Raw genomic sequence first — 20,633 nt, 5'->3', positions numbered from 1 at the left:
TTCTTAATTATGTTGTGTCATCAAGTAAAAGGTGTCACTTTAAATTTATGAGCTGTTAAAGAAATTGGTTGGTGAGGGAATTCTGCACTAGATGCATGCAGACATCAGTTCTGCTTCAGTGTCAGACATGGGCAACAATTAGTCCATCTTCTTAGAAGCAAGGCAATGCTCAATTCCCTCCTGTTTTGATTGTTCTGTGTGTACACTTTATGGATGTCTATATTTTTTAGAAATTCTATTTAAATTATGTTACCTGATTTTCAAGTTTATAAAAGATAGGTTCTAAAAAGGTGGTGAATCTGTGTTGAGGAGTGGATGACTGCAAATTCAGAGCCTAGCCAAGAACTTGGAGAGCTAAACTCAGGCTTAGTCAGAAGTTACTAGATATCAATTCTAATCATGATATTAATATAGCAAATACAATATATAGGCCTCATTGCCTTACTAATGTATATAAGATAAATTAAGGACAAGCTGTTTTTGCATCTGTTCAGCTAACTGAAACTAAGAACTAGGCCTGGGTCACAAGGCAGTTAGGCCTGTGTGTAGCTGGTATGACACTGCCCTTTCAGAAGTAAACGGTACACAGAAGCATTTGCTATGGACTTGAGAGATTGTTACTGCCTTCCCTCATTGCTGCCATGTCTATTGACTGACATTCTTCTGTCTTCCAGTACTCAGAAACAAAGGGCTTACTTCTTAGCCCAAGGAAAGTATTTTCAAGTAGCTGTCAGCAGCAAAAACAAACAAGATAAAAGCAGCTGAAAATGCCATCTCAAAGTGTCAGTCCTCTGTGGGGTAAACAGTAGATGGCGACCTTGGTGACCTAGGGTTCTGTTGCTGTGAAGAGATACCATGGCTACAGCAACTATCCTAAAGGAAAATATTTAATTGGGAATGGCATACAGTTCAGAGGTCTAGTTCATTATCATCCTGGTGGAAAACAGGGCTGCATACAGGTAGACATAGTGCTGGAAAAGGAGCTGGGAGTTCTACATCTGGATCAGCAGGCAGCAGGAAGAGCCCTGTCTTGAGCATGAGACTTCAGAGCCTACCTCTAGTGACATACCTCCAAAGCCACGTCTATTCCAACAAGGCCACACCTAATAGTCCCCCTCCCTATGGTCCAAGGGAGTAGGGGTGGCATTTTCTTTCAAACCACCACACTTGGTCTAGAAAAGCTAATCATTTAAGCATAAATGATTTTTCCAGCATCTCTTATTGCCCATTGTTCTGCTGGGGCGTGAAATCATTTGCACTTAGATTTTTATTTCCTTATTTCCTGCTTTACTACGTAAGAGGACTGTGTGTAGTAGTAATTTTCTAGATGGCAACCATGAGATTGAGTTTGACTTTTCACAGTCGGATCATTATGTATTCCCTTTTCGTCCTGACTGTAGGCTGCCATTTCTAAGGGCTGGTACTGGGTACACCAGAGTCATGCTCTGTTTTCATCATAGAATTTGAATACAAGTAATTGACATGCAACTTGAACTCATTGTTCCATTGGCTTTTAAAGTATTTTAAGACAAGCATGATATTTTGTGCCTGTGATCTCAGCACTTGGGATACTGGGGCAGGAGAATTACTGTGAGTTCCTGGCCAGCTTAGGCTATTGAGATTTTTGCCTCAAAAATTTTAAATCTCTTAACAAGATTCTGGAAGGCATTTGTCCCCATGGCTATTTTGTGGATGCTGTGATAAGTGACTCAGAGGAAGGGTTCCTGTGGCTTACAATCCAAGGGCCTTTTCCATCACTGTATCGAGTCATGGTAACAGGAGCAGCTCTCAGCTGTAATGAGAGTTGTCCATCCCTGAGCAGAGAAGGACAGACAGCCCACATTCAGGGTGAGTCTACTTCTACTTAACCCTCTCTAGAGACAACCTCACGTACATACCCAAAATGACCTCCTTGTTTTTCAATAAAGTCAACCATTAAAATTAGCTCTCCCCTGTAGTGTGATGTTTTAAAGGCTGACTGTATGTTCTCTGTCATGTACAGAATGAGTGAGAGCAAAGACAGCTCAAATGTCAGTAGGGAAGTCCCACATTGTGGTGTTGAGTTGTTTAAATAAAAAAATAGTTTTCTCTTTACTTTTTAAACTTTCTTTTCTTTATGATCTAGGACTTTCCTAAGCCCAGTGAAGAAAAGATTAAGCTGATTCTCAATCAAAGCGCCTGGACTTCTCAATCCAATGCTTTGGCATCTTGCTTGTCTAGACTTTCTGGAAAATCTGAAACTGGAAAAACTGGTCTTATTAACCTGGGAAACACGTGTTACATGAACAGTGTTTTACAAGCATTGTTTATGGCTACAGAGTAAGTTTAAATGTGAACTTTCTGATTTGAAGTAGAAGTGAGTGAGTAGGTGCTGAGGAGATGGGAGGAGGAGAGAATCGTCCCTGCTCCCGTGTAAGCAGCGTAAGTGTTCACAGTGCCATCACTTGCCTCAGTTAAAAATGAAACTGCTCTTAATGCCTAGGAACAGTGAAATGCCAGCGTTTCTGATTCTGACGAATTAGCTTGTACATTGTACTTACAATGCCACTGTTTGATTTGTAATCAGTATGACTTGATGTTTTTGTAATGTAACCAAAGGGATTGGCTGAGCCTACTCCAAAAAGTTTATGTGCCCTACACTACTGATGACTGGTGTGTTTTACCCTGTTTCCTTGCCTCTACTGTCCTACTGTATTTTTTTTTAATTCATATATCATAATTTTTTTTTTGCTTTTAGGAAACCTAAGCTTTGATTCCATGCCAAGATGTTGGTTCCTGAACAGATAGGCATTCCTGTGAATTTTCTTTCAAGCCCCTTTTCTTTTGAATGCAACAAACCTGAAATCAGTCCTTAGCTGAGTGACATCCTTGTGCTGGAGACACATCTGCTAGGGTGCCTGCTGCTAGTGCAGCGCCTGCCTGTGCATGACCCCAGCACCTCATAAAGCCAGGCTTGCTGTTGCGCATCTGTAATCTCAGCACTTGGGATAAAGCAGAAAGACCTTTATGGTGATTCGTGTCTACATGATGTGTGTAAGGCTAGCGAAGACTACATGAGGCTCTGTCGTGTCTCCCCTCCCCCCCCAAAAAAAATTGTCCTTGAAGATACAAAATAATTGTCAACTTTTCCTTAAATCGTGCCAATTGAGCTGACCCAAAGATGGAAGCTGTTAGAACTTAAACACTGTTAGGTGTGGGCTCAGCTTTAGGGTTTTGTTGTTTGTCCCAGGCTATGAAACCCAAGTGCCTGGGCTTCCATTCAGTTTTCTTGTTGCTTAGTTTGTATTTGACAACTTGTTTTAAGACAAAGGGATACTCTTAGACACACGTGGTATTAAATGTAAGACTGAAGAGTCCATAGCTCACCACCAGAGGTCACCTTGCTAGCTATGTCATCTTACGGAAAGTAGTGACCTAAGCACTTGTAACTACAGAGTGTTGTGGCAGCCAGTAATGCTATCTCAAAACAGGGAGATCTCTTAAGAAATACATGAATTATTTTCCTTGGTTTAAAAAAATCAAACTTGTAAAAACCAAGATGCATACATTCTCAAACATATCCGCTATGTGCATTGTTTGAGAACTTTTTTGTATAGTTATCTAATACAAAACAGTTGCATATAATTAATGTATGTGTACACACATCTGGAAGGAGCCCTGTTGAAATTTTTCTTGTCAGTCACTTGACATGGTGTTTATCTTTTTTCTTTAAATGTGTTTGTTAGTGCTGGGTGGAGACACGCATGCATCCTATGACGTGTGTGTAGAAGCTGGAAGAAAACTGTAGTCCGTTCTCTCCTTCCACCTTGCCACGGGTTCCTGACTAGAGCTCGGGTCATCAGGCTCTCATGGCAGGCACCTTTCCCAGCAAGCCACCTTGCCAGCCTGACATTTGCTTACCTATATTTTTGGTAAATATCAGTGTTTTGCTCATAGTTAGCATTTCTCTAACCATGCACAGATGAGACTTTCCTTGACTAGGCTATGCCAAATTATTTTCCCTTAAAACACTACGGGGGGCGGGGGAGAGGTGCGGAATGTTCACCCTTGTAGATGCGCTTAGAGTGCACAGGCTGATGTCAGGATAGCTTCCTCAATCACTTCTTGACCTTATGGCTCCTCGTGGAGCCTGGAGTGACAGAGGAGAAGCACCTTGCCCAGCTTTCACATGAGGGCTGGAGACATGAGGTTACCCAGGGACCATCTCCCTAACCCAAATTTGACCTTTTATACCAATATATGCTTGTACCTGTGACCCTATACCTCTGACAGCACTTGATTCAATCAATCAGTCTTAGATTTTTCACAATTTAGCAAATGTTATTCCTGTTTTCTTATTTTAGGAAAATTAGGTCTTAACCATAGTAGCCTCAAATTCATGATCCTCCTGCCACAGCGCTCTGAGTATTGCAGACTACAGATTCACCCCAGATTACAGGCATATGCCACCATACCTGGCTTGTAGCACACCCCTTTTATCTCTGAGAAAGAGAAAGAAATTCAAGAGCATACTGAGGCTGTAGGATCCCCTAGAACTGGAGTTACAGGTGGCTGTGACATGGGTGACATGGGTGCTAGGAACCAAACTCCGAGCCTTCTCTATGGCAGGATGACTTTGTTTTTACTTTGTCTATGCTGAGGTTTTTCCTGAGTGTCTGTACCCCACTTTAGGGCCTGGTGCTGTAGAAGCCACAAGAGGGTGTCCAAGCCACTAAAACTAGAGTTACAGCAGATACTTGTGTCTTGTGGGTGCAAGAGCAGCCAGTACTCTTAACTGCTGACCACCTCTCTAGCCATACTCCTTCTCTTTTTAAAATCATCCTAAGTTCATGATGTGTTTTGATGGAAGAATATTTTTTACTTTTGAAATAATCAACTTTAAGTTGATTTTTATAAGTTAAATTAATATTTAGCCAATTTATATTTGCTGACCCAGAAAATAGAACTATGACAGCATCCATACCAGGCCATGTAACAAGAGCCCATTCATTTATTGTCACCCCGCCATCTTTATGATATAAGTCTACAGACAGACACATAGGTAAACATCAGCATAGACAGATGTAAAAGCGAAGTCATGGTGCCAGAGAGAAGGCTGGGAGTTTGGTTCCCAGCACCCATGACAGGCAGCCCACTCCAGCTCCAGGGGACCCTACAAGCATCTAGAAGCACTTGAAGTAAAAGGAGTATGCTAGAAGCCAGGTGTGGTGGCATACACCTGTGATCCAGCACTCAGGAAGTGGAGGGAGAATATGAGTACTCAACAAAGTGTGCTAGTAACTGTTAGTAAGGGGCTGCCCTACACATCAGGTAACACTGAGGATAACCATTCTTAAACTAGCTTCCTTTGAGCTTCTTTATAAAAAGTGCGTAAGTGTATAGATAACATTATATTATTTTATATTCTTTTTCAGGTTCAGAAGACAAGTATTATCTTTAAATCTAAATGGGTGTAATTCGTTAATGAAAAAATTACAACATCTTTTTGCTTTTTTGGCTCATACACAAGTGAGTATTTATGTGTGTAATATGTACATATTAACTGCATGATCATGTTCTTTAAACTATATATCATCATGAGTCTTTTTAACTGGTGGAATTGTGTGTCATGTGTCTTGTCCAAAATAAAGATCCACTTGCAAGTGCTCAGGGACTCTGCCTGGACACCTAGAACTCTTGTCTCTTCTCCCTGCTTCCCTTCCCTGCAGAGGATTATCATGCTAACCAGCTACACATCAAGTCTACTTTCCTGATAATAAAGAATTTCCTTCATGAAAAAAACTTTAAAGCTAGGCTTAATGTCCTACACCTGTCACTCCAGCATTCAAAAGACTGAGGCAGGACTCTGAGTTCAGGGCCTGTCTGGGCTATGTAGCATGCTCCTATCTCAAAGAGACAAGAGGGGAGGGATGAAAGAAAGGACTGAAAAGAATGGACTGTGGCTGGGATTTTGTTTTGTTTTGTTTTGTTGGTTTACAGAGACTGAATATATTGATATAATAGTGAACACAAAATAATTATGGTCTAGGCTTTTTTCTCTGTAGTCCTTTTGTTAATGGTTTTGTTTTACAAGACAATGTTTCTCTGTGTAGCCCTGGCTGTCTTATAACTCCATTTGTAGACCAAGCTCACAGAGATTTGCCAGCCCCTGCCTCCCAGGTGTTGGGATTAAAGGTGTGCGCTACCACACTCAGCTTTTCTTTATTTTCTTTTAGGTATTCTTTTATTGTACTTACATATCTTTATAGATCATTGTTCATCTCTTAAGCTCTTGAACTTAAAACTTTGTGGTGTTCTTTTATATCCACAAATTAATTCAGTAAAGTCAACTTGAGGCAGGGTCTATAGGTCCTTTAGTTAAGTTCATTGAACAGACATGTTCAGAGGTTCTGTGTATAGTCTGGTAAGAATCAAGCGGGGATCTTGCTCTCAAAGAACTTCTAGCTAAGGCTCAAACATACATAAATGTAGGTATGTTGCTCACATAAAGCATACATCATTATTTTTCTGGTTCACTCTAATTGCCACTGTCTCACAGTCTGACCATGGTCGGGAAATGACAGTCTTTAGAACTGAAATAAATTTCTTAAATGGAAAGAATTGAGAGCAAGTTTGAGATGACTGTAGTGGCTTAGAGTTGATGATACACTCAGAGGATATGATTCACCTGGAGAAATATGTTAACAAATTAACATCAGGACCCAGGGGAATAAAAACTGCCTCTGAGCCAGGTGTGGTGGCACACTTCTGCATTGCCAGTATTCCAGAGGTGGGGGCAAGAGGCTCAGACACAAGTCTCAAGCCAGTCATAATACTACAAAAGCAGCGTTAGACCATAGCCAAAACCAAACAACACCAAAACCTCTCTCCCCTCTCCTGTTGTTTTCTACTAATTTACTGAATTAATTTTTATTCTATACTTCGTACATAAACATGTGTGTGCATCTGTGTAGATATGTATACTTTATTTATTTACTAAATCAGAGATATTAGGAAAGAAACCCTTCAGGAGGTTTCCATGCTTTCGAGAACCAAGAAAGGCACTGTCACTTTATGCCACAAATATTTCAAATACAGAGAGAATCCACATTTTCAGTTTAACCAGGTCTTTTTTTATGTCTGTTCATTTTCGTTTTGTGAGAATACCTAAGATTTGAGCACGCATGACCCAGGTTCATTATCAACTGCCTTTGAATTTCTGAAAGAAAGGGGCATGGAGAAAAAAAAAACAGAAAGTAAAGAAAGCAAGCAAGCAGAGAGAAATAAAGAGAATGAGAGATTATCAAAGTCCTTACCAGCATGTTCCCATCCACACTTGAGGCAGGTGTATGTATAAGTCCACATGTATGACTTATGACAGAAATTTTCAGCAAAGTAAATATGTGTGGTTCCTATTGCACACACAATACACACATCATTTGCATTCATTAACATCATTCTCACACTCCGTTTTTTTAAAAAGATTTAGGGACTCAAAGCCATGTGTGTCAGAGAGGGATAAAAGCAGGGACCCTATAGCAGGAGTTAGAGACACCTGAGTCCTGTGGTAGTCACCCGTGTCCACTTGGTGGTTCCATCTGAGCAGGTCCCATGGCTATGACTAATGGTTGCTTAATGTAAAAGTTGCCTCTGCGCCAGGCGTGGTGGCGCACGCCTTTAATCCCAGCACTCAGGAGGCAGAGGCAGGCGGATTTCTGAGTTCAAGGCCAGCCTGGTATACAAAGTAAGCTCCAAGACAGCCAGAGCTACACAGAGAAACCCTGTCTCGGGGGGGGGAAAAAAAAAGTTGCCTCTGCCTTTGCTTTGTACCCATGCCTGGCATACTTTGGTAAAAATGGAGTATGGGAGTAATCTTTATGAGGTTCAGTCACTGGTTTGTGCTGTAAGAGTCACTTTCTCGAATTTCCTTTCCACAATCAAGAGGGAAGCTTACGCACCTCGGATATTTTTTGAGGCTTCCAGACCTCCGTGGTTTACTCCCAGGTCACAACAGGACTGCTCTGAGTACCTCAGGTTTCTGCTGGACAGGTACAAATGGTTTAAAGTTCATTAAGCTGTCTTCTCTTAGTACCTTATTTCTCTTAATACTGATTTCAGACTTGATCTTTAAAGCACCATGTGTGACTGTGTGTTTATAAAGTTGTCTTTGTTCTTAGTTTGGTTTGGGATTCCTAAGGGGCAGCTAAAACTTCAGAACTCTTGTCAAATCCCCTCTTAACTACATATCTGTGGGAGTTCAGGCTCTTCTTTGCCTATTTCATCTTGTAAAAATAGATATCAGTAAGGAAGGATGCAGTGCAGATACGGAACCCAGCTGTCTTCTGTGGTGCCACATGCTTAGAATACTTAAAAAGTATGAAGCAATGATGCTTACTTAAAAAGCTGGAAATTAATTTGTGATGGATTCATTCTAGATATATTGTTTTATATATTTTATTGTTTTTAATATAGTAAATATCTTTATGTATGCATGTACATACATATGTTGCTTTTTTGTTGCTTGATAAAATACCATGGCTAGAAACAACACAGAGGACAAAAGTTTATTTTGGTTCACAGTTTCACAGAGCATATAGTATGTCATGGCAGAGAATGCCTGGCAGCAGGAATTTGAGACCTGCCTGGCAGTTGGGAAGCAGAGAGAGAAAGGAAAGTGGGACCAGGCTATAAAATTTTCAGAGCCTGCCCTCAGCAGTGTGTATCAGCAAGGCTAGCTCCATGATCCTTGAGAACAGCACCACCCACTAGGGATGCTGGTTCTATAGGGTTTAGTTGGTTGGGGTTGGGGTTTTTTTGTTTTTTGGGTTGTTTTGTTTTGTTTTGTTTTGTTTTTAATAAATATTAAAGGGCCCTGAGACCAAAATCTTTTAAGAGCCAGTTGGTAAACTCTAAGAGCTTGGTATTTTGTGGTGTCCTTTAACCAATTCATTAACAATAAGACCTATTTTACCTGCATATTTCTGTGTCCACTCCTTTCTCTGGGATGAATAATTAGTAAAGGTAGTCAGCCTGCACAGCCTTCTTTCCTTCCTGCCTTCCTTCCTGCCTGCCTTCCTGCCTTCCTGCCTGCCTTCCTACCTGCCTGCCTGCCTTCCTACCTGCCTGCCTGCCTTCCTGCCTTCTTTCCTGCCTTCCTGCCTGCCTTTCTGCCTGCTTTCCTGCCTACCTGCCTTCTTTCCTGCCTGCCTGCCTGCCTTCCTGCCTTCTTTCCTGCCTTCTTGCCTGCCTGCCTTCCTGCCTTCCTTCCTGCCTTCCTGCCTTCTTGCCTGCCTGCCTTCTTGCCTGCCTGCCTTCTTGCCTGCCTGCCTGCCTTCCTGCCTGCCTGCCTTCCTGCCTGCCTTCCTTCCTCCCTGCCTGCCTTCCTGCCTCCCTGCCTTCCTTCCTGCCTTCCTGCCTTCCTCAGTGTAGTATTGCTTTCTTGGTGCTAGGCTGTGAGATGTCAAGCAGAGGGAGCTGTGTGAGGCAGACTGTGCGTGTGGCTGACTGCAGCTTGGTGTGCGCGCTGTATAACAGCGCAGGGGATGTGAGCTGAGTGTGTGTGGAAAGCGAGCATGCTCTTTATGGCCTTTCCTATAACTATTCACACTCTTGCATAAAGGAGGAGAAAACGACTTTAAGCCTTTTACTTGATTGAATTAACATGTTTATAAGCTACCAAGATCTCAAACATAAATACCATTAATCTTGGCTGTGTAAAAATATACCCTCTTGCAGACTCCATGAAGAAGAAAAGATCTTGCGAGTTCAGTCCTCACATAAGCCTTCGGAAGGTCTGGACTGTGCTGAAACTTGTTTACAAGAGGTGACCAGTAAGGTAGCAGTGCCCACAGAGTCTCCTGGTACAGGTGACAGTGAGAAGACTCTAATAGAGAAAATGTTTGGAGGGAAGCTACGGACTCACATCTGCTGCCTAAACTGTGGGAGTACCTCACACAAAGTTGAAGCCTTCACAGATCTTTCGCTAGCCTTTTGTCCTAGCCCTTCTGTGGAAGACCTGTCTTTCCAAGATACAGCTTCGTTACCCAGTGCTCAAGATGATGGGCTAATGCAAACCAGTGTCGCTGACCCAGAAGAAGAGCCAGTAGTTTATAATCCAGCAACAGCTGCCTTTGTCTGCGACTCAGTTGTGAATCAAAGAGTATTAGGCAGTCCTCCTGTTGAGTTTCACTGTGCTGAAAGCTCTTCTGTCCCTGAAGAATCTGCAAAGATTCTCATCAGTAAAGATGTACCTCAGAACCCAGGAGGTGAAAGCACAACTTCAGTGACTGACTTACTAAACTACTTTCTGGCTCCAGAGGTTCTTACTGGGGAGAACCAATACTACTGTGAAAGCTGTGCCTCTCTACAGAACGCAGAGAAAACTATGCAAATCACGGAGGAGCCTGAGTATCTTATCCTTACGCTCCTGAGATTCTCCTACGATCAGAAGTACCATGTGAGAAGAAAAATTTTAGACAATGTGTCACTGCCTCTGGTTTTGGAGTTGCCAGTTAAAAGAACTGCTTCCTTCTCTTCCTTGTCCCAGAGTTGGTCTGTAGATGTTGACTTCACTGATATTAATGAGAACCTACCTAAAAAATTAAAACCTTCTGGGACTGAAGAAGCTTTCTGCCCCAAATTAGTGCCCTACCTATTAAGTTCTGTTGTTGTGCACTCTGGTGTGTCCTCTGAGAGTGGCCATTACTACTCTTATGCCAGAAACATCACAGGTACAGAGTCTTCATACCAGATGTGCCCCCAGTCTGAAAGTCTGGCATTAGCACCCTCCCAGAGTTGTTTACTAGGGGTAGAAAGCCCCAATACAGTCATTGAACAGGACTTGGAAAATAAGGAAATGTCACAAGAGTGGTTTTTATTTAATGACAGCAGGGTGACATTTACTTCATTTCAGTCAGTTCAGAAAATCACAAGTAGGTTTCCAAAAGACACAGCTTATGTGCTTTTGTACAAAAAACAAAGCAGAGCTAATGGCATAGACAGTGACAATCCAGCCAGTGGTGTCTGGGCCAATGGAGATCCACCCCTACAGAAAGAGCTGATGGATGCCATAACAAAGGACAACAAGCTGTATTTGCAGGTGAGTTGCAAGCATAGATAGCATTTCTGAACAGTACTGAGTAACAGACTTAATCCAATGGTCTAACTTTAAAGTTGACACATTTTCCAAGGATACTGAAGCCTAAGATTGGATGTATGTATTTCCACTCGTCATACATATAGTATGAAATATTGCCGGTTATCTGCAATATATAAGACTTTATTTTTAATTGCAAAGCTGTGCCTCAGTTGTTTATAACTGCAAATGATGTCATGTTAGTTACAAAGTATTATCAAATCATGCCATATAGAAACAGAAACTTGATGCAATGTTCTGTTTCCTCCTGCCCCTCAGTTCCTCCTACCCGCAAAAGAGGGGTTTTTTGTTTTTTGTTTGTTTGGAGTTTTTTTCCGTTTTTATTGTGGGGTGTGGTACAGCCATGGAGGTCAGAGGCAACTGTACAGTCAGTTCTTTCCATCCACCTCCATGGGTTCTATTGAACACAGACCCTTAGGCCTGCACAGCAAACAGGCTGAACTTTAACTCCTGCAGGCTCTTTTTGTCCATATTTTAAGGAAAATGTATTAACATTCAGATGAATCAGATAAAGAATTTAATGAAAATGTGAAGGATGTTTGTGTTCTTCAAAGATTTACCACAGAGCCAAGGAATAAAGAACATTTACTGAGGAAAAGCTATGGAGCAAAAGTTTCATGAGAGGGCTTTGTCAAGAGTATGTCCTTTTCAAGAAACTACTTCCTTTGATGTTAATTGGTCCTCAAATTTGTTTGGTTTTGTGTATATGTATGAGAGAGAGAGAGAGAAATTTCTCAACTTTCTATCAACAAAAAGAGCCACCAGAAGCTAGGTGTGATGGGGCATGCCAGCAAGTCAAACAGGAAGGGACTGGAGGCAGGAAGATTGATTGCCAGTTGGAGGCTGGCATGTGACACCTAAGGAGACCTTGTCCACAAAACAGAAAAGGAACCACAGTAACTTATAAATGAAATTACAGGGCTATTCAAAGGCTTTCAAATGTACTGAATTACAAACTATCTAAAGGATGATACATGATACATTTTAAAAGGGGTATGGCAGTGTTCTAGTGTTACAAAAATTAACTTAGCAAAATAATTAGAATATTAGAACTAGACTGACTTACCATTAACACTTATGCAGATGGCTTAATATCCAGGTAAAAGAAATAGAATGTATCGGGTCATCTCTTCCTTGCCTGTGTCACTCAGCCTTACAGATCACAGTATTTGAAGGTTGGAGGTTGTGAGAAGAACAGAGCACTAAGACAAAATAGGAAGATGTATAAAAAAAATGTAGTATACTACAAGGCCCGGTATGCCCTTCCTTCTGAAGAAAACAGATTATCAATGTTACAATGTTTATCAGATGAGAAGCTGGCTGGTTTCCACAATTGAGCTGGCAGGCACATTATATAACCACAGCTACTCCTCCTTGGATACAGTCCAAGTCCACAGATTGCTCTGGCTTACCCATCTCTTCGAGCCATGTGGCATTTGACCATGAGCAGCCATTCTTCTCATTGTTGATTTAGGGCCAGTTTTGCACCCTACCTTGTGATTCTGCCGTTATTTATTCACAGATGCGCTTTGTAAAACTGAATAATGATTTTAATTATACATTTTTTTGAATGAGTATGTGTGTGCATACATGTTGTTCACATGTAGAAGAAAGAGAAGTTTGTGGGAGTCAGTTCTTCTACCATGTGGGCTCCAAATGTGGAACTCATCATTAGGCCATCTCAGCTTCCCAGTAACTAATGATGTTCTAAAATAAGAGCATTAGTCTTTATTAAGCATCTGACATGTACTTGACACATAGGCAAACATCATTGATTTCCTGGGAAACTTTCAAATAAACTAGTGGGGAGAGTTCTGTACAGAGATAGGCCTCACTTACTTACTGCTGTTCCTCCAAATCTGCCTGACTCTCTAACCTCAGGAAGCAGTAGAGGGGAACTTCAGGCATCATTTCCAACCTGTCATACTCACACACTAATAAAATGGGTTGAAGAATTCCATTCCTTTTGTACTAGATGTTTCACAGGAGTTGACCCTCCTCTGTTGTAAAGTATTTATTTGTTACTACAGTTACGTGAGGAATTTGTCCTCTCTGCCTCCAAAGGTAACTATGTACTTTAGTGGGAGATAGCAAAGATAGATGTCAGTTTTTATTTTATTTTATTTTATTTTATTTTGTTTAGTTTTTTTCAAACAGGGTTTCTCTGTGTAGCCCCAGATGTCCTAGAAATCTCTGTTGATGAGGCTGTCCTCAAAGATCACCTGTCTCTTCCTCCTGAGTACTGGGATTAAAGACATGTGCATGTCTTGGTGTCAGAGTTTTGAAATGAAGTATGCTTGCTTGGTAGAGACTAACACAGTTTGAGAAGGTGTGTGTGCGCGCCATACTCATCCATTCTACTTAGCAAATTAATTTTATAAACATTACTTTGAATTTTAGGAACAAGAATTGAATGCTCGAGCCCGGGCCCTGCAAGCTGCATCTGCTTCCTGTTCGTTCCGACCCAATGGATTTGATGACAATGACCCACCAGGAAGCTGTGGGCCAACTGGTGGGGGCGGTGGAGGAGGCTTCAATACAGTTGGCAGACTCGTATTTTGACCCTGAGAGAACTGAAAATGTATCTGGTCACAAAACATCCAATACTGTGGCTGTTAAAATGTCAGGCTGTAACCTATAGCATATCTATCTTTTATTTTTCTTTTCATTAGACCCGAATACTTTAAGAAAATATACTCAGTGGTTGTTTTTATTTTCTTGACAAAAATTCATCATGGAAAAAAAAAATCTACCTCTTAAACTCATTTGCAGTTACAGTTAGACATGTTTGGCCACAAGTATTTAGAGGAAAAGGCATACCTGCTCCCTAATTAAGCTGCATTAAATTTGGTAGAAGGATTTAAATGGTGTATTTTCAGTTGTACTGAACAAAATAATTCACTTATCATTCTTTGTACAAAAATTGATGCTAGATATATCTTAAGAAAAATGAAATTCTTATTTCTGGTATAATTACCCCAATATTAAATTCAAGTCTTTGAAAATAGTAGAGATGGTGAGTCTCTGGAGGCGATAGCACCTTCCACCCCAGCTGCCAGTCTCTGGGCTGCTGTCTCCGCTGTCCTCGGCGTTGCACTCCAGATTCAGGAACAAGTGTCATTTACACACGTGGCAAGTGAATTCACACAAGGTGCATGACGCCAGAGGGCAGGGGTTTTAACTGAACTTTGTAGGATTTCCAGTTGTCCAAGGACTTTAAAATCCTGTTTCAGGGAGTGTATCTCCTATGTGTTTTAAAGGAGGTGAGTCTCTGAATGTGCCTTGCAGTACTGTAATTCAAAAATAGGTTCTCTTTGGCTGCGGCGGAAAGTTTTCTAAAACAAAGCGTTAGGAAGGAATTTTGTGCTAACATTAAAATTATAATTTTTTAAGGTATTAGATATTTCAGAAGTAAGATCTGGTGGTTCTAAACTAGTAAGTGTAATGGTAAATTTCTAACTCTTAGAAAAATTCGGAGGAAATGAAGCTAGTTTAAGTAAAAAATCTTTAATTGATTTGTTACTTAATCTTCACATTAAACATTGATAACATTTTTAGAGTTGTATATTTGGATTTTTTTCCTTTGAGACACATGCCTTACACATAAAATATAATCTGCTTCATGAAATATTAAAATGCCACACCTCACTTCCCTACTGTCCTGTTTTGGTTTTCCTTTTTGATCCTGGGGTGTTTGCTATTTAGGTGGGTGTTTAGGTGTTTAGGTGGGTGTTTTTTGCACGCGCGCACGTACATATGTGTGTGTTGTAGCAGGAAATTGGAAACATGTCAGTCCTCCTGGGACTTGACTATATAGTACTCAAGCATTGTCCCAAAGATCCGTCTTCCTGGCCATTTTAGCACATCCATGCCCATGTATTGTTCTGAAGATCAGTCACATTTATTATGAAAACACTTTAAGGAAATAATGGTCTTTGGTGGCTTAAGGTTTATCTTTTTCCCAAGCATTTGTGGCAGTAATTAAAAACAGCTCCTCATCTTCGTCCTGCTGCCCCCAGCCCTGACCTGTCTCCAGTTACCAGGAGGATTCAGAAAGTAGGCCGTTCAGAGCTGGGAATACTTCACTGATGAATGCCAGTTGCTCTTCCTGTGAGTGGGTGAGCCTGTGGGCCTCCGCCAGTCTTGAGGGTGCTTTCCTGAGTTACCCTGTGTTCAGTTAACGACAGGCAGAATGGTAACCAAATTGAGTCAGTCTTAGCATTTGCTGAAATTGATAATTCAATCAGCACTTGGTGCTTCTAGAGCATCCACAAAGGCAGTAAGCCTCCAGCTATACCTGGGACTCTCAAATATTTCAAGGGCTTTATGTGTCAATCAGTATTGAATTGCATATGAGAAAGTTTAAATTTTAATGATAATGCTAGGATTGTTCAAATTTTCATTGGCTAACCAATACCAAAGTTGAGGGCTTTCTTTTAAGATCAGAAATGTAGTACACTAATGGCTTGCTGAGTTTGCTATGTTTGGCACTGGAGGGAGCCCCATTGAGAAGTCCACCCAGCTGAACTGCTCTGCCCTCATATCTGGTACTTACTGCTGCCTTATTTACACTAACACAAGGCGTCCTCTTCTCCTGTGCCACCATGTTTGTCCCATGCTTCTTACAACTCTTGCTAACGTTTCATGTTAAGGGTAACCAGAGGACCATTGTTATTTTGTTGAAGACAATCAGCTCAAATGAAATTGCCCATTACTGCTAAAGAGAACAGGCTTCACTAGAAACCAAAAGGTAAAACTGCACATGTCGGTCTGTGCCTCTAAAAGATGTCTCTTGGTACATTGCAAAAAGTTAGATATTTTCCCCTAATGATAATAATATGCAAGGAAGAAAAAAATATATATAGGGCTGGCAAGTCTATCTAATATGTCCACTAGTGGGTGGAATAATGTCTGACTCCTAACATTTACATAGCCACTTGGAGGAATGGTCCCGGCTCACTCATCAAGCATCAAGCTCATTTGAATAGCCAAAAACTATGACTTCAGATGTCATTAGAATCACTGGGTAGAGACACAATACTCACTCATTGTGTCTTAGAAGTACTGAGATCCTTCTGACAGTTTCAAGCAGCTCATTAAATCACACCTGAGAAGAAAAAAAATGATTCTTAAATCTGTAATGTGGAGAACCAATGAGATAAGTCTGTGTAAAGAGTGCCTGATGTGAGTGAGACTTGAGGACCTGACGTCAGTCCTCAGGAGCCACATGGTGGAGAGAGCGCCAGCTTCTACAAGCCGTGTGCTGGGCTCCACACACCACATGCATTCACACAGCAGGAGGGAAAGTGTGGTTTTCTCTGCTCATTTAACTGTTCTTTTATTCTTGCGCGCGCTGCTCGACTGGCCAGGAAGAACGACGCTGCAACAGGATCCTTCTGCACACGTTTATTGGGAGAGCTTGATTGCAGAGGCGAAAAGACTTCGAGCCCAGAACTGGTGCTGCTTTTATAGGCCTAGGAGAGGCGTGTCTCATACCCGGATTGGTTATGCACTAAGCCTCATTTGCATGTTCCTCATCTGATTGGCTACTCTCTCTCAGTACCTCACAGAGCCTCATTATCATACCTCATTTGCATGTCTCACATCCGATTGGTTACTCTCTTAGTACCTTACAGAACCTCATTATCATGCATCATTTGCATGTCTCACATCTGATTGGTTATACTCTCAATACCTTACAGAACCTCATTATCATGCCTGGGCCAGGCAGTGTCTTTGCAAAAAACTTTACTGCATATGTACACATAGGTTGTTTGTCCAATCTTATGCATGGTGGCCAGCAGTAGTCAGTGCCACTCAGCAACGGTACATGTGGCTTCCCACATTTTATGATGGTGTTATCTACAGAAATATTTTCTTTTCACATACTAGCCCTTAAGTGCTGTCCTGCTATACATGAGGATTGGATGCTCTTTCTGTGCCCAGCACCATTTTAAAAAAAAAAAAAATGGTACAACTTGTCCAGTTACCTGAAGTCACCACTTCGCTACTTCTTTTGTTCAAGATGTATACGTTACATAGTATTGTCTATATACTCTAGAGCACTTTTAAGATGTATACATTACATAGTATAGTCTGTATATTCTAGCGCACTTTTAAGATGTATACGTTACATAGTATAGTCTATATACTCTAGAGCACTTTTAAGGAAGTGTTTCAAAGGCAATAAGATTTGTATGTAGCGTCTTTTCTCAAAAATGCTATTCTGTAGGGCCTGAGGTCTGTAGTTCAGCTTGCAGAGTGCTTTGTCTAGCAGGCACAAATCCCTGGGTTTTATTCCCAGCACCCATCTTTAAACCAGTCTTTAATGGTCCACATCTTTAATCTCAGTGCTTGGGAGGTAGGAGCAAGAGGATCAGGAAGAAGTTCAGGTCATCGTCACCAACATAGAAGTTCAGAATCAGCCTGGGACAAATAAAATCAGGTCTTAATCTGCTTTATATATTTCACTGCTATCAACAGTGTTTCTGTTGAGTTTGGATTTCTGAAACTATTCCTGAGGTGCAAAAGGTGAGGTTATTTATGTTTTAAAACACCCAAGAAGTGTGAAGTTACTAAAGCTTGAGGGACGTCATAAGTCAGGATTAGAAAACACTCTAAATGAAAGTTAATTATTTTACCAAGTCCTTTGTTAGAAATGAATGGACCTCAAAATGAATAGAGGATTTCTTTTTACAAAAGGATTCAAAGTAAACGGTGCTTTAAAAAAAATGCTTATTAAACTGCAACTTTCCCAGGCAAAGAAGAAATTCCTACAGAAGTAATTTTCAAAGACAAGAGAACTGACATTTCTATAAAATCAACAATCTAAGTTTCAGGCATTCAGAAGTTATGTAAAACCTTTAGCCCCGATGTTACATAACCAGTGTGGCTTTAACATTAAAAATAGAATCTAAGAAGTCAGCCAAGTGTATTGCCAGCTCTCTCAATGTCTGTTATGGCCTGCAGTTGTTTTTCCTCTTGATATATTTTGCCTTGTGTACTACACAGCAACACACCCTTCTGCATTGATTTGGGGTATGAAAACATAGGCTTTCATTTGTTGTTTTCACATTCCACTAATGTTAAAATCACTTGGAAGCTGGGTATACAGTCCCATACCTTTAATCCCAGCCCTCAGGAGGCAAAGGCAGATGGATCTCTGAGGTCAAGGCCAGTGTGGTCTACATTGGGAGTTCCAGGACAGCCAGGGCTATGAAGAGAGTCCCTGTCTCAAAAAAACCACAAATCAGTTGGGAAGTTTTTTTTTTTTTTAAGTACTCCAGGTTCAGGCCTCCCTCAATCCAGACTAATGTAGCACTGGGCATCTGCATTTGAGGATGCAGTTTTAATAAGAAAGCTGCTTGAGAGCTGCTTGGGGCCAAGGTGGGGGTATTAATCCTTCTTCCTAGGGCTTTTCCCTAGGAAATTAGTACAATGCTAAGTGTTGTCTGTGTGCTGCATAGTGGGTGTCTGCCCATAAACATCAGAATGAGTATTTTTCCACATCTTAAAAATTAGTTGATAATCAAAACTGGAGGAGCAGTGACAGAAGGAAATAGACTTTCCCAGAGCACACATTAGTAAAGGCTGGAGGTAAGCCCCATGGAGCATTTCTAGTGGGCCTGGTCCTGCTGCCCTCTACTCTTCTCCCTGCTTTCCATGACTAGTTCCTGGTCAAGGAAGAGAAGGCTTAGCAGTAGAAGGGAAACTTTGAAAGAGTCTGATTCTACTTCATTTATTGTGTGGCTAATAGAACAAAATCCAATAAACATTGAGGAAAGTAAATTCATAGTGATCAAAATTATCATTCAAAGTCAGGAAGACATGTTTCCACTCACAAGTGAAAACCGATTAGATCCAAAAAATGAATGGAAAAGAGGGAAGCTGCAAACTAAAAACTTAAATGTAAAGGAAATCATGTGGAGAGAAATGGAAGATCCAAGGATTAACTGAGGCCTGAGACTAAGCTCACACCAAGGCCACCGCTATCTTGTTACTTAGAAGCAGTGATGGAGAAAACCCTAAACACAGCTAGAGGAGAACATACAGAAAACCAAGTTCAGCAGACTCTCCTGCCCCCAGGCCACCTTTGCATGAAGCTAAACTGAAACACTAGTCCCTGCTGACTTACATACTCAGTTTTTATGCTACTATGGCATCCTTGAGTGCTTGTGGCAAACTGTCAGTAGCATAGTTATCAGAGTACTTTACAGAAAACCTCTGACTCAAAGAATGGGCGATGTCAGAGAGCACTCAAGCTTGAAGGTGGTTATAGGACATCTGTAAAACCTGGAAAGAAAAACTCCAAGTGAATGTAGCCAGGGAAATAGAAGTATTAGTTACTGTTTTTATTGATGGCAAACACAGAACAAGCACCCTGAACAAGGAAGGACTTGCTCTGACTTAGCTTGACAGTGTGGGCCATGGTGAAGGGGAGGCCTGTGTGCAGATGGCTCTGGGCTCTGGTGGCAGAAGCTTGAGACTGCTCAGCTCTGAGGTCTGGGAAGCAGAGACAGAAAAGCAAGTGGCGCCAGCCTATAGATTTTAAGCTTGTCTTTACTCAGGCCCATTTCCTCCTCCTACGCCTTGTAAAGGCTCCACAGCTCGCCCAGAGTACCACCACCTAGGGATCAAGTCGCAAACACATGGGCACCTTACACCCAAGCCATAGATAACATTGGACAAAAAAAACAGCTTTCCTCTGATATTTGTTCTGTGTGAAGAAGCAAAGGTCTTCAGGATGATGGGAAATGCTACCAGGTAGTAACTTACACCTGCACAGAGAGCCAGAAATTCATTTGTGGCCATGCACTTGGTTTAAAGACTGTCCAGGTAAGGAGAGCTTTAGAAAGTCCAAATCCACTGTCCATGTGCAGCCTTTGGGGTGTCGTCCTACATCTGTTGTATGCCAGGCCCACACCACACAGAAATAGGAACACAAACCAAACCAGGAGCTAGCAAGCCACAACCCATTCCTTATAGTTAAAAAAAAAAAAAAAAAAAAAGTTAATCTGATATGGAGAGTAAGGTGTTACCCTTGAGGAAGAAGTGGTCAGAGACAGTCTCTGGGGTGTGTTGTGTGGTAGTTGTATTTTATATGTTTCTTCATTTGCTGGGTTGTTCCTATTGGTGCTTAGTTTATTAATATAAACTCGAAAGAGTTTACAGTTGACAGTTCTTTTGAGTCAAGCCTCCTAAGGTGTAAGACTAGAGGAAAAGGGGCTAGAGAGATGGCTCCACAGTTAAGAGCACTGACTGCTCTTCCAGAGGTCCTGATTTCAATTCCTAGCAACCACATAGTGGCTCACAACCATCTGTAATGGGATCTGATGCCCTCTTCTGGTGTATCTGAAGACAGCTACAGTGTACTCATATACATAAAATAAATCTTTTAAAAAAAAATAGAGGGAAGGAAGAATTTAAGGACTTGGAGGCTGAGTCCAGAGAATCATGAGTACAAGACCAGCCTGGGCTACATGGCAAGCTCTTGTGAGGA

General features: G+C 41.3%; 1 protein-coding gene and 1 long non-coding RNA gene across 4 annotated transcripts in view; one reads left to right on the top strand and one right to left on the bottom strand.

Annotated features, from left to right (window-relative positions):
- Usp38 (ubiquitin specific peptidase 38) overlaps window positions 1-14,791 on the top strand; it is a 34,290-nt gene extending 19,499 nt beyond the window's left edge. The window contains exons 6-11 of one of the 3 annotated variants that reach the window (XR_003947351.1): window positions 2,126-2,319; window positions 3,726-3,911; window positions 5,415-5,508; window positions 7,922-8,028; window positions 9,715-11,077; window positions 13,535-13,830. Coding sequence is in view for 2 of the 3 variants with exons in the window: in XM_006531450.4 (XP_006531513.1) it covers window positions 2,126-2,319; window positions 5,415-5,508; window positions 7,922-8,028; window positions 9,715-11,077; window positions 13,535-13,696 (1,920 nt within the window). In the remaining variant the exon portion in view is untranslated. Of the gene's footprint in view, window positions 1-2,125; window positions 2,320-3,725; window positions 3,912-5,414; window positions 5,509-7,921; window positions 8,029-9,714; window positions 11,078-13,534 lie in introns of all 3 variants that reach the window. The other 2 variants (XM_006531450.4, NM_027554.2) reach the window with 2 other exon arrangements.
- A 220-nt stretch (window positions 14,792-15,011) lies between these two features.
- Window positions 15,012-20,633, bottom strand: part of Gm31223 (predicted gene, 31223) — a 31,548-nt gene continuing 25,926 nt past the window's right edge. Inside the window, exons 3-4 of the long non-coding RNA NR_168642.1 lie at window positions 16,180-16,241; window positions 15,012-15,301 (exon numbers count right to left, since the gene is read on the bottom strand). This is a non-coding gene — a long non-coding RNA (predicted gene, 31223). The remainder of the gene's footprint in view (window positions 15,302-16,179; window positions 16,242-20,633) is intronic.

This window comes from Mus musculus, chromosome 8, assembly GCF_000001635.26.
Source record: "Mus musculus strain C57BL/6J chromosome 8, GRCm38.p6 C57BL/6J".
Classification (NCBI taxonomy): domain Eukaryota; kingdom Metazoa; phylum Chordata; class Mammalia; order Rodentia; family Muridae; genus Mus; species Mus musculus.
The sequence above is the reverse complement of the archived record's forward strand: the minus strand, read 5'-3'. Positions and strand labels throughout refer to the sequence as shown.